Source organism: Sinocyclocheilus anshuiensis, unplaced genomic scaffold (genome assembly GCF_001515605.1).
Source record: "Sinocyclocheilus anshuiensis isolate Anshui unplaced genomic scaffold, SAMN03320099.WGS_v1.1 scaffold405, whole genome shotgun sequence".
Lineage (NCBI taxonomy): Eukaryota > Metazoa > Chordata > Actinopteri > Cypriniformes > Cyprinidae > Sinocyclocheilus > Sinocyclocheilus anshuiensis.
In genome coordinates, this window is record NW_015539855.1 from 490,542 (window position 1) to 505,311 (window position 14,770).

Consider the following 14,770-nt stretch of genomic DNA (forward strand, 5'->3'; position numbering starts at 1 on the left):
TCAATGAGCGCGCGGGTCTTAAGTTGATTCACGAACAAAACATCAGTATCAAGAGGACATCTAGCTTGTCTAAGTTGTTTAATACCCGAGCCCCTGTCACCGTTGCATTCATTTATTAATGCAAGTTAATTTAATGACAGTATTGTTCGCTTAAATAAAGTCTAAAGACAATCCCTTGAAACTTGTGCGTTATGTTGAAGGCATATTTTCCATGTTAATAAACAAGTCTTGGTGATTTTTCAAAACTTTCATTAACAATGTCACATTACATTCTTCTCAAACTTTAATCTCATGGATTATAAACCAGTTTTAAGTGTAGCCAGACACTAAATTTATGATAACAAAAACAAAAATCAATCTTCATTTTTTTTTGTGTAGTATTTAAAAGTAAATATACTAGAAGTTACAGAATAAATTCGTCAGATTGGCTTGACAGTTTCGTATTTGAACGTGTCTGTTAAAATGATAAAAAATGAAGAACAGTTGGGGAAATATACTTTTTTAATGAAATCTTTCAGATCATTCAGTTTCATGACTGCGTTTGACAAAAGGAGGGTTCGTCTAGTCAAACGATCCCTCAGAAACCCACAGCTGTGATTTATCCTTTATATGTGTGTGTATTTTTCTAATTAGAGCTGCTATTCCTCTCTGGTGTGATATGCTATTTATGAGAGAAACACTTGAAGATTAGCAACATAAATTATTCATCAAACAGCTTATTAAATAAGTATGGCAGCTGAAATTCTTTACAGGATGTCATATATAAAGTGTAACATTAGTTTAGCCTCTTCCACTCCTAGCTGGCATCGTGAAGACAAATCCAGCAAAAGTGCAGTCTGGCAGTCTTGAAGTTTTAATACAAACCTTCACACAGAGAATCAAATGGAGACCACTCAGTATAGCCAGAGACATTCAGAAAAAGTTCCCGTTTGAATTTCAACATTATTTTATCTTATTTGAAACGATTTATTTAGGGACAGTACCAATGAAAAAATGTCTCAGAGGATTACAACATAAATCAAAACATCCCTTATATTCAGTTAAAAATACCATATCCAGTTTATTGTTTGTGAGAGCGGGCAGCTAATCCAGCGGTTCCTGTTTGATTCGAATGACGGAGGTCATGACCCCACGGTGACTTCGTTTGATCTCTCTCCTCAGAACGTACTCACTGAACTGGGTTGAGTCCACACCACCTCCACAAGAAGCAGCAATCTCAAAACCTCTTTGCTGCAGTCGCTCCAGAACCTGACGAACACAAACATTCCCAAACACACACTAAATTATTATCCTTTCATATTCTACCAACAGTAAACCATTAATATACATAGTGTTCAAATGTTTGGGGTCAGTAAGGTTTTGAAGTCTCTTATATTCACCAAGGCTGCATTTGATTAAATTATTAATTATTAATTTATTTATTATTAAATTATTTTAAAATGTAATTTAGTTCTGTGATGGCAAAGCTGGATTTTCAGCAGCCATTATTCCAGTCTTCAGTGTCACATGGTCCTTCAGAGATTATTCTAATATCCTTGGTGCTCAAGTCATGTTAAAAATAGTCAGTTGTGCTACTTAGTTTTGATAATTTTAATGCATCCTTGCTAAATAGGTTGTGTTGTCAACCTTGGCAGGTTGTGTTGACAAATGTGTTTATACCGCTTGAGTTTCAAATGCAAAAAAAATTGCAGTATGCTTTACTTGTTGGGATGTACATACTTGCTAAGGATGTGGAGCTTGAAGACTGACATGGAACAGAAGAAATTGTTGAATAAAGCTGTTATTTTTGTTTTCTTTGCGCACAAAAAGTATTCTCCTAGCTTCGCAAAACTGAAGTTGGGCCACTGATGTCAAAATGTGTCAGTTGCGCGACCCTCTATGGAGGGTCAGAGAGCTCTCGGATTTCATCAAAAATATCTTAATTTGTGTTCCGAAGATGAACAAAGATCTTACGGGTTTGGAATGACGTGAGGCTGGGTAATTAATAACAGAATTTTCATTTTTGGGTGAACTATCCCTTTAAAGAAGTACTATAAACAATCACTGTTTGTGAAGACTCTTCAAATTTCTGCTTTTGTGTCCCACAGAGAGAGAAAAAAGCAGCATATGGATTTAGAACGACATGAGTAAATTGTGACAATTTTCATGTTTGTGTGAACTATCCCTTTAATTGAGTCGTCTTCAGTTAGAAAAACAACACAGCGAAAGTGTTATAAACCATCTGTCCAGCAGCTCTCTCAACTGAACAAAATGAGATACTTAAACCACTTGCTTATTCTTGTCTTTCTTTCTGTCTGTTTCTCCCTCTCACTCTCTCTCTCTCTCTCTCTCTCTCTCGCTGTTTCTTCCAGTCCTGCAGATATTCACTCCACAGAACTGTGAGATCACATTCCATTAGTGTGCCTTAAGGATGTCCCTTCCTCTTTTTCTCTCCAGCACTGCGTCACTAAAATTCCCTTCACTCCCTCCCTCCATCTACAGTTTTCCACCATCTTTCTCTTTCTTGGTCTTTTTTTCCCCTCCAACCTCTCATTTACAGGCCAAAGTTTCTGTCTGTCTGCACTATGTGACTTTCCATCATGCTTTTGTCCTTCAACCCTCTTTTTCTCTCATTTTTCTTTCCTGTCTTATGCCTCTACTTTTCTCAATCTCCTGCTTCCATTAGTGTGACGGCAAGTGCCAGGGGCCAAAAGATTTAATAAGCAAACAGGATTAGACAGCCTCTAGACACACACATACACATACACACACACACACACACACAGTATGAAATGGTTACAGAGCACAGTATAGGAAAAATTGAGCTCATATTGTACATTCATTCCTGACATGAATCATGGGCCAGTGTTTGTAGTTTCTAATGCAAAATCAGCTGATGTTGCTGGATGAAGCTGTATTAAAAGACTTGCAGATTTCATTTGAAATGGTTACATGTGGTGTAACCATCAAGTAAAAAAATATATATTTTCCTTACACTGTAGATACATGCAAGTATACACGTCTTGATCATTATTTAAAAGACAAAAAGTATAATAAAAAGTATAAATAAAAAACTAAAATGTCAATTTATTCAGCTTATTATGATTATATATCATTACAGTTTTGTAAAGTGAATAAGCGGAATTAAAAAAAAAAATTCCCTAAGAAAAAAAATAAATGTGTAAAAAACTGAAATAGTATTTTCTTGCAAAACATACTCTAATAATCTTTATTTACAACTTTGAAAAATATTCAAAATAAAAATCCTAATTTTTTAGTGTACTTAAGTCTTTTCAAGAATTTCATTCTTTAAATGATAATTTTTACTTCATCATGATATCAGGACAGCTGTACCACATTTTTGTGTAATATTTTTGACTTTGCATGGCTCGTGAATTCTCACAAATCAGTAAAAAAGTGGTCAATACTTAAAAAATTAATATTTATTATACAAATAAATAAATAATTGGTATTGGCTGGTGAGTGAGTGGTGTTTAAGGTGTCACCCACCTGTACAGAGTTGAGGTGGCAGTATCCGTTTAGAGGAAAGCGTATGACGTGAGTGGAATCATGGTTCCAGCCTGCATTGACGGAGTTGCACATGACGTCTCCTATCTCTGGGAAGATGTCCTCAATGAGGGCTTTATCGCCACTGAGCGTTATCCTCTCTCCCAGCTCGGGGGCCACGCGCACTACCACACACTCACACATGCGTGATGTGCACCTAGAGTCCTGCTCCGAATGCCAGTGCTCCAGCTCGGCCTGCAGAGGCTGCAGCTGGAAATATCGGGCCTCCTCGTACAGCAGAGAGTAGTCCTACACGCACAGATACACAGATAGATGGCACAACTGATACTTAAGGAATGATTCACCTAGAAATGAAAATTCAGTCTTTGTTTATGGCTGTTACGGTACTTTTATTTTGTTTTTGGACAGCTCCTGGTCACTATGAACTGTTGTATGGCAAGAGATGTGTATTGATTCTTCAAAGTATTTTACTTCTGTGTTTCAATGATGGTTATTGACAGAATGTTAATGTTGTGGTGAACTATTCCTTTATTCTTTTTAAAATCTGACTATAACATCGATAATAATGCAGTGTAAGATTTAAATACCTTAAAGTCATCTGGGATGAGCAGTTTTGATGTCCTGAGGAAGTTTAATATGTAGCGGAACATGTGTCCATCCCGATCTATAAAATAATGCTGCTTCAGGCTATCCAATACAATGGGCTCCGTGCCATCAAACAAACGACCAATCCTGTGAGAGGAACAAACAGATATTAAAATATTTAGATGTAATCAAACAACAATGATTTGCTTTCTTATGAAAGGTTTTTCTCACACACATTCACTGGTATTCCTATCATTATGGGGACACTTTAATGGTTTTTACACTGTACAAACTGTATTTTCTATCCCCTTACCCTAAACCTACCCCTCACATAAAACTTTCTGCCTTTTTAGATTTTCAAAACAAACAAAAAAAAACAACAACAACAACAACTACATTCTCTATGATTTCTAAGCTTCTTTCCTCATAGGGACCAAAAATGTCCCCACAAGGTCAAAATTTACTGGTATTACTATCCTTGTTGGTCCCCATAGTGCAGGGAATACCAGGTACACACACACACACACACACACACACACACAGGTTTGTTTTTGTGAATTGTAGGGACATTCCATAGGCGTAATGGTTTTTATACTGTACAAACCATATTTTCTATTGCCCTACACCTAAACCTACCCATTACAGGAAACTTTCTGCATTTTTAGATTTAAAAAAAAAATTATTCTGAATGATTTATAAGCCTTTTCAAATATGGGGACACTCAAAATGTCCTCATAAATCACCTTCTCATTGTAATACCTATGTCATACCCATGTCATTAAACAAATTTGTGTCCTCATAAATCACAAAAACGCACACACACACACACGCACGCACGCACGCACGCACGCACGCACGCACGCACGCACACACACAATTAATTACACATATAGTCTATTTACAGTTCAAAAATTTGGAGTCAAAGTTTGGAGTTCAAAAGTTTTTTTTATGTTTTTGGTGCTCAAGAAACATTTCTTGTTATTAATGTTTAAAAAAGTTTGATATTTTAATGTTAACTTAAAATTTCTGTGTTTTAGGATTTTTTATGAACAGAAAGTTAAAAAGAACAACATTTATTTTAAAATTACATTTATTGATATAACTATGATATAAATTTATATGATTTTTTTCCCTTAAATTTTGGGTAATTTCATACTTTTTTATTCGTTGGAATTTTTTATTTCCCCATGTTTAAGTTCACATTCTAACATACAATCAGTCTGACAGCAGTTTCATGTGCTTCTAGACAGAGTAAGTTTTAACATTAAATGCATATTTCACCCAGAAATGAAAATTCTGTCATTAATTACTCCATCTCATGTCGTTCCAAACTATTCGGAACACAAATTAAGATATTTTTGATGAAATGTGAGAGATTTCTGACCCTGCATAGACAGCAATTTAACTGCCACATTCAAGGCCCAGAAAGGTAGTAAGAACATCATTAAAATAGTCCATGTGACATCAGTGGCTCAACCGTAATTTTATGAAGCTAAGGGAATGCTTTTTGTGTGCAAAGAAAACTAAAATAACTTTATTCAACAATTCTTCTCTTCCGTGTCAGTCTTCGACGCACGTTCACGAGTACCACAACGCTTCATAAAATTACGGTTGAACCACAAAATATCTGAATTTGTGTTGCAAAGATGAACGAAGGTCTTACGGGTTTGGAACAACATGAGGGTGAGTAATTGATTACATCATTTTTGGGTGAACTATCCCTTTAACTGCACTAACCCACAATATTCTTATATACAAATATACAAATGTTGTCATGTGAAATTAATACATAGCGATCCATTCTACATGTGTTTTAAAAGGCCAATTAAAGGACTAATGTCTCTTAACTACAATAGTAATGGTATTACCAATGTACTGTCTTTTTTTGTTTTTGTTTTTTTGCTTGCGTTTAAAGAGATGTCAGATTGCAGAAAATAAACCACTGAAACAATCTGAAGAAAAACTGTAGTGACTAGGTGCTGCTAGGATGTTCTTGGATTTGATGGAAATTTGAGAACCACTGTGCTAAAATATGAATTAAAAACAATCATCTGAGTGTGCTCATGTAAATAGACGACTGTCCAGATTTGACAGTTCTTTCGGTCAGCACAGTCTGCCTGAACTGTAGCCTGCATCTGCATCAGCATCACGGAGGGCATGGCTGGAGGCGGCGACCATCATTGCTCCTGACGACGCAAATGTCATCATCCAGCGCCCTGCTTGCTGGCTCCATGATGAGTGCGTTGTCATATTGATGTTGTTTGTGATAAAGTAGCCAAGGGGAGAATGGATCACAACTGTCACTGATGCCAATGCTCTCTGAAACATCTACTTGACAATAAAGGCTTTCCAAGGCCTATACTAGATTATACCAGACCCGTTTGATACGGTATGGGAAAATATGTGTTTCTATGCCACTGTAAGGGACAGTGGGAGGTGGAAACCGTGTGAGACATGTGAGCAGTTGTGAGACAGGATGCTAGTCTGGCTCAAAGCGCTTCAGGCTCCTTTTGGCCTGTGCTCTGATGTTTGACTCAGTCAGCAGCTACAAGACAATAATGCTCTTTGGCATTGCAGAAATATACCGGTCAGTGAGCTAATGAGCACAGACAAGCCACACACACACACACACATATAGAGCAAACACACATCATGAAGGACTTGTGTGTGAACAGATGCGTTCAGAGGATGACATGTGTTTTAGAAATTTTAGGCTGACTGCCAAACGAATTGGAATACAGTGGAATAAAATGTCATTTTGATTGGTCAAAAGAACACCTTTGAAGACCTCCCTCATCTAATACTAGGGCAGTTTGTTTCCAAAATGTTTGGAATTTCGATTCCTGGTTCTGGGATCAACAATTCCTCACTGTTGCTTTCAATTATTTTTTCAAAATTTTTTCTTTCTTTTTAAAGATTGGAGATGTTCACCTAATCTTACTGTGACTACATGAGATGAAAGCTTACATCCTTTTAAACTTCCTTAATAATGGATGAAATGTAGTGCTGTCGAACGATTAATCGCAATTAATCGCATCCAAAATAAAGGTTTTTGTGTACATAATATGTGTGTGTAGTGTGTACTGTGTATATTTATTATGTATATATAAATACACACATCAAAATATATACTGTATATGTGTGTGTCTTTATCCACATAATAAATATACACAGTACACACACATATATTATATAAACAAAAAAATTAATATATTTATGTATAATATAAATTATATGTGACCCTGGACCACAAAAGCAGTCTTAAGTCACTGGGGTATATTTGTAGCAACAGCCAAAAATACATTGTATGGGTCAAAATTACTGATATTTCTTTTATGCCAAAAATCATTAGGATATGAAGTAACGATCATGTTCCATGAAGATATTTTGTAAATTTACAACTGTAAATATATTAAAACTTAATTTTTTATTAGTAATATGCATTGCTAAGAACTTCATTTGGACAACTTTAAAGGCGATTTTCTCAATATTTAGATTTTTTTGCACCCTCAGATTCCAGATTTTCAAATAGTTGTATCTCGGCCAAATATTGTCCTATCCTAACAAACCATACATCAATGGAATGCTTATTTATTCAGCTTTCAGATGATGTATAAATCTCAATTTCTAAAAATTGACCCTTATGACTGGTTTTGTGGTCCAGGGTCACATATGATGCTGGTAATAATCATTCATTGATCTATTCATGTAGTCCAGAGCGGTGCTCAAAGTTTATAAGATTAATTTATTCTTTTTTATATACTTTAAAGACCTAGAAAAAAATGTGTGTTTGTGCATCAGTGTCAGCGTGACTTACAGTACCATGAAAATGAGTGGTTAGAAATAAGTCAACTTTCTATTCGCAAAACCTCAGAATTGATTCTTTTTGTTTTTGGAATCAATTCCCAGCCCTATCTATTAGACTATGGTGTCCATTTCTATATGGTCTTGTGTCTGTGTGTGAAATTTACCTGGACTCTGGGTATTTGGTTAATGTTGCCAGGCTGCTGGTATACATGTGACCCCCTACATCAATGTGGACTGGCGCGTTGGTCTTTGTGAGCTGTGCGGGTGTGGGGATGCCCGCTGTACTCAGCGGGGAGACTGGCGAATGTGCCATGATCGGCCGAGTCGACATGCCCACACTGTTGCTGTGATTCTCCTGAGAAAAAAAAGATAGGTAAGAAGAAATTTCAAGATTAATATTTATAGCAGGAGGTCAAGTGAGTCAACATGAAATGGCATTTGAAACCAATTTTACTTGGAAAAAAGTTTAAGCATCAGGATTTGATTGGACTGCAAAAAGCGGACACAGAACATAGTTATACTGCCTTAGGAAAATAGGAAACCAGTTGTATTAACTTTTTTTATACTTTAATAGAGATCGAATTTATCCATCAAGATTTCATGAAAATTGGGCATTGAATGAACCAGAATGGAGTCAAGTGGTTGGAAGGGATGGGTTGAAGAAGTAAAAGGGTTTTGTGACGTCAGCCAAAAAGAAATTTCTCAGGCCCATGAGCGAAAGCTGAGGGCCTGTGATGGCCTTTGATTTGGGCTGTCATGCCGTGTCATATTACAAGACAGCAGAAAAAATAGGGAGGAAAAAAAAAACATGCCACTGAAGCATTTATTCATTTAACTTAAATAATCCTTAACATTTTTTTTTTGCATTAAAAATGCCTATTTTAATAATATAGTTGGATATAATGCAACATTTACTTTCAGCCCTTCATAGTAAACCACTGGTTTAAATTTTACAAAGGCAAATTTCTTTTTCTTTGGAATATTATGTCGATGTATTGTACAAAAGGAGCATGCATTACATAAACAGGTGTCAATTTTGAGTTCATGTGGACTTGATCTCTGTCACTAGCTGAAACCAAACAGAACTGCAAGTTTCCTGAACACTCCTACAGCCCCTTTTGCCTCAAACTCCCACCATCCATTGTCCAGAAAACAGGTAGTTTGGTGATTCAGACAAAGCATGGTTTTAAAAATGCCACGGGGCAACAGTGTTTCTGGGAATCAACTTTTAAATGGCTCGCTTATAGCACTTCTCTGCACACTAAACTAGAATAGGAAAGTATTTTCACCGAAACAATTGAAGCAGCCTCTTCATTTGGTTAATGCGTCACGAGTGTGGAATGGGAGCACAGCGCTAAATGGTTTACAATATAAACACAGATAATCATTTCTACCTTGACAGCTACATTACAACATAAGTGGAAAGAATTAAATTGACCCGTTATGGCATTAATGGTGATTTGGCTGTCAGCACTACACAACATTACAGTAGCGCCACTCTCATTAGCATCAGTAGGGGCTCGTTCCATGGGCTTTGTCTGACATAATATCTGCTTGTGCTGGGAAATAACTGTTTGCTAAATCTCAATGGTCACTCTCTACTGAGGCGCAATGAAACTGCCATGGGCAGAGTTTCCTTTAAAGATGACAAACAGAAAAAAGTAAACTATAACATAAGTATACTTGTGTACTGTGCAATATCAATGCATTTTTCGCCCAGAGCGGAGTAACAATATCTGAGTCGACTGTCTTACAGAATGAAACATGCTGAGAGAATGAGTACAGCGGACTGGCTTATACAGCGACCTGAAAAACAAGCATTAACCCTTGGTAATACACAGAACATGTACAAGTAAACATGTATCCAGGCTAACACATTAAAGCACTAATGATAAACATCTCTGGCACAACTGGGTGTTTTAGCGGGTGCAGTTTTCTAATGGTGGCTGAATGGGGCGTTATGCCTATGGGAAGACTAACTTGGGTCAAAACGGCATTTTCTTATGCATCTCTTTTTTTAAAAAGTATTTTATTTTCTGGCTAATTTGATATTTGCAGTGTAGACAATGAGGAAAATAGAGCATGGGGTGGAAATATTTGCTTTTATTGATTTGGCTTTTGACAAAAATAAGATTGTACAGTCAACTTATATATATACACAGCCAACACATATATAAAAAACTTAATATATTTGTGCCTTAAAGAACAAAGCTAGTTCAGTGACCTGTGCAGTAAATAAGTACAACCCAATAAAGTTAAAACAAGAGTTACACGAACAAAACCCATTTATTATTCCACTGTCACGGATGGTGCCTGGAGCCAGAGAAGGGTGAGCTATTGGCTCTGCCATTAGCTAATTGGAAAGATGTTGACACGAACTTAAAGTATACTCTGGAATTGAGAATGCTCAAACTAAACAAGCAGGGTAGGTTAATTATTGCAGTAGTGATGTGAGAGAGTTTAAATGGAGCTGAGCTCTTTGCAGTATTTATGGTGATGAGTAAATGTACATATTGCAATATTTCTGTAGATTATTTGTGATTCGAGAGTGAGAGGCAGAAAGAGAGTTGGTAAGATACAGTGGGTACGGAAAGTATTCAGACCCCCTTAAATTTTTCACTCTTTGTTATATTGCAGCCATTTGCTAAAATCATTTAAGTTAATTTTTTTTCCTCATTAATGTACACACAGCACCCCATATTGACAGAAAAACACAGAATTGTTGACATTTTTGCAGATTTATTAAAAAAGAAAAACTGAAATATCACATGGTCCTAAGTATTCAGGGTCTGAATACTTTCCGTACCCACTGTATATACTACAGGTCTGTAGATCTAGTCAAAAACATCCAAATAAAAGTGAATGAAAATGGTGCAATGGATATCTACATATCATTGCTAAAGCAGAGCTTATTAGTGAGTGATAAATAAACAAATAAATGGCTTGCTTTGAATACGAGTATGAATACGTCTATTATAATGTGTCATTAGTGATTTCTTGAACAGTGTTATAATGGAGTATCATATAAGCAACATGTGTCAGAAACTACTACAGTGTTGGTTTGATTAGTGTACATATCTTTCTAAACTTCAGATGACAAAATAATACATTTGTATACAAAATAACTTCAAAAGTTTGTGGTTAATATTTTTTGATACTTTATGCTTTTTTTAAATTGATTTTGAAAGTGACAGTAAAGACATCTATAATGTTACAAAAGATTCCCATTTCAAATAAGTGTTGTTCTTTGTAACTTTTTATTCATAGAATCCTGAAAATAATAATTGCATCACAGTTTCCACAAAAATATTAAGCAGCTGCAGCACAACTGTTTTCAACATTGATAATAATAAATGTTTCTTGAGCAGCAAATCAGAATATTAGAATGATTTCTGAAGGATGATGTGACACTCAAAACTGATGTAATGCTGAAATTCCATTACAGGAATACATTATGTTTTTAATTATATTAAAATTAAAATAAAAAACAACATGAAATATTTCATTATATTACTGTTTTTAAAGTATTTTTGATCAAATAAATGCATCTTTGGTGAGCATAAGAGACTTTTGAACAGTAGTGTACCTGTAAATGCAAAATATGTAAAACGATAAGCCTAAATAATGCATATGACTCAATGGATGCATGAGGTAAAAAGTGTCCCAAAGTTTCAAAGTCTCTGACCCAGACTCTTGATTGTTAAATCATCTCCCCTCATCTCAGCATGCACAGCAACCGAGGAAGATATGAAAGCAAAGATGCACTTTACATCAGTTAATTAGCAAGGAGGGAGCATGATATAATTGGATGTGAATGTGAAATTACCAAGTGTCATAATTGACAAGGCCTTTCAAATTTTTTTCCAGGACTCTCTTCCCCCTCTAGGTGTCGCTAATACATACTTACCCCAAACTTTTTTTAAGACAGATACATGCTGTGATTTTAGTGCATGACAACAAATATAATTTTTTTTTTGAACATTAACATTCTTAATGACATTATTGCTGAGGTTACATTAAAAAAGCGCAGGTATAAACTCTGGAGGATGAATATTTAAGTACTGTAGCGCACTGTTTAATTCTGATCATTAATATAGTGTAATGCAGCTGAAGAACACACTAAACAGCTCATCTCAGGCATTATATTTAGGAGTCAATGTTTTTTCTGGAGCCCAGCACAGGTGCAATATTAGCTCATGCCTCCGCAGGCAACGAATGCTTTTATTTTGCACACTCACCTTCATGCTGAAGGGTGAAGAAATCAGTGCCTGTTTTAGTGCAGCTTACAAAGCATAATAATATTCACCAACATATGAACGAATCGATCTTAATCACATCCCCAAATGGACCACCGCTGGCAATTTGAGCTGCTGCCCCTCGGCAAAGATGGAAATTATGGACTTGACGGGGAGTTAGTTAGAAAAAAAGGACATTAAAGGTGTATTAATCTAATAACAGACCTCAAAAACACATATTAACTCCAAAATGAAAACGTACAGTTCACTTTGTGTGGGGACCAAGTGGCACTGGAGATACACCAGCATAACAAAATTGACATTCTAATGAAGAAGTAAATCAGGGATTTGCTGACACATGTGCCATGCAAAATGACACAGATGAGTCAAGTTTGACATCCCACGTTGTTGTCTCAAATGATTAATTTGCATAAATATGCTTGGTGTGAAAACCCAATTGTCCTCTGACTGATGTGATTGACAGACAGCAGGGCCGCTGGTAAAAACTAGTCTGAAGCGCTATTATAAGACCGTGTCACGTGTCAAAAACGTTTCGACGTGCTAAAGACATGAAATCGCCGTTACCTGTGAAGGCAGCATACGAGGACTCTCTCCGTTGGGTTCGCAACGAGCGGAGACTAGCGCGGTGACAGCCGGAGTGTCCGCGCGCGCGCAGAGTCTTTTCGGCGATGCCCCCGGTTCCGCAACGCTTACCGGACAGACGAGCGTCCGCGGGCGCTTGATCGCCTTCTGCGGTTTAAGCTCGAGCTCGGCCTTGCAGCGCAGCACGTGCTGCAGGTGCGTTCCTCCGTTGACCGTTTCCGGAGAGACGCGGAGAGGCGCTAACTTTGACCCGATGCCCGCAATGCCGTTGAGCGTTGCTATGGAGACGGCGCCGATGCAGTGGTTGGTGTAGGTCTTTGATAGTTTGGCGGCACGCGACAGCATCTGCATCCTCGTGCCCAGCAGATTCTTACCGATGGCTTTATTCTCGTACCACGTCGTGTCGGTCTCGCTGCAGTGGTCCCGCGGCCGCTGGAAGAACGCCTTGCAGAGAGGATTGCGCTTCGAGAGGTACTTGACGAAGCTCGCGTAGGGACAGAACTCCGTGGCGGTCTCGTACATGCGGGGCAGGTTGTCGTCGTCCGTGTCCGTTCTTTTCTTCGTCCAGGACGCGGAACGGGACTTGTGGTACGGCCCGAGAGCTTTGAAGTACACAAACTTGCGTCCGTCCTCGTCCGCGGCCAGACCGAAAGAGTCCTCCTCTAGCTCGCGCTGGTTCTCCCGCCCCCGAGTGCAGAAGTACATGCAAGTCTCGAACCAGACTTTGTTGAGCAGCCCGAACGGAGAGCTGGCGCTGAACACGGCCGACGTGTAGAGTTTTCTCAGGTCGGAGCGCGTGATGGCTTGCTTCTGCACCACGGGACCGGCGCCCTGCTCTTCCAGCTTGCGTATGACCGCGGCGAGCGCGAGGTTGGCGCTGCGCAGCTCGGGGTCCTTGGTGAGGTCTAGCGTGCGGCAGAAGGGGGGCTCGTTCAGGTAGCGGTTGAGCGAGCTCCGGATGCTGATGAGGGAGGACTTGCTGTACAGCTGTCCGCTTTTGGAGCGCGCCTCTGAGTAGAAGGAGCGCAGCACTTTGCAGAGCGCGTGCTTGTCCATGCTCTCAAAGTCCGTACTTTGCGCCTTCTCCGTCAGGTACTCCCGGAAGATTCGCACCGCGTACCGGGTGGCCAGGCGCGTGTTCTCGCTCAGCCTGGAGCGGTGCACGTCTCCCTCGGGTCCCGCGTCCAGAGCGGCGAAAAGCGGGTCCCCCGCCGCCGCTGAGTCGAGCTGGTCCGTATTGCGCATAAGGACCGCTTCCACCGTTTCCACGGCAGCAGCGCAGCTGTCGGGCTCCCCGCACTCCTCCCACTCTAACTCGGCTTCCTCTTCTGACACTTCTCCCTCTTCCCCTGTGATCTGGATCTCCTGAAACTCTTCCTCCTCTTCCTCGCCCGAGCCTCCGTCTCTCTCCCGTTCCCCCGCCATCGGGTCCGGTTCATCATCTTTACAGCAGTGGTCCCCGCTGCCAGGCATTCTCGCCATATTGCAGTCTGACAGTGTATGAGTCCCGAGGCACTGCGCATGCGCTATATTGGACCGCAGAGCTGAGAGCTTTTGGTGCGTTTTTAGTGACCTTCAGCTACAAGAACAGGCACGCGCTCTTAAAGGTGCAGAGAAAGGGGAGCTAGATTGCCCAAAATGAACACACACACACACACACACACACACACACATCAACGGAGAGATAAAGCGAGAGAAAGAAGCAAACGGTCAGCTATACTCTGTATTGGACTGCAGCAGAATTAAGCACTAAATTATGCCTTTAATACACCCACACAGACACACACACCTGCTAATTATTAAAGGGCTATGCAGCTCAGGCAGGCTGACTTGATTTGGGAGTTTCCAGTAGCAGCTGTGATCATGTCTAACCCTGAGGCCATCCATATACTTTCGAGTGTGTGTATACAGCCTTTTGTGTATGTGTGAGAGGAAGAGAGAATGTGACAGATGGGAGGGAGAGCGAGAGAGAGAGATGAAGGTGTGGTGAGCTAATTGATATTTCTGTGCATGGTAAGAATAATTTCGACAGC

The 14,770-nt window shown here is 39.1% G+C and overlaps 1 protein-coding gene across 1 annotated transcript; it reads right to left on the bottom strand.

Annotated features, from left to right (window-relative positions):
• Window positions 1-380: 380 nt before the first annotated feature.
• On the bottom strand, window positions 381-14,283 carry LOC107684804 (uncharacterized). Its single transcript, XM_016481167.1, has 5 exons — window positions 12,720-14,283; window positions 8,064-8,254; window positions 4,095-4,239; window positions 3,490-3,795; window positions 381-1,248 (listed from the first exon to the last, which is right to left on the bottom strand). The coding sequence occupies exons 1-5, from the start codon at window positions 14,217-14,219 to the stop codon at window positions 1,084-1,086; spliced, it is 2,307 nt and encodes a 768-aa protein (XP_016336653.1). The 5' UTR covers window positions 14,220-14,283; the 3' UTR covers window positions 381-1,083.
• Window positions 14,284-14,770: the final 487 nt, after the last annotated feature.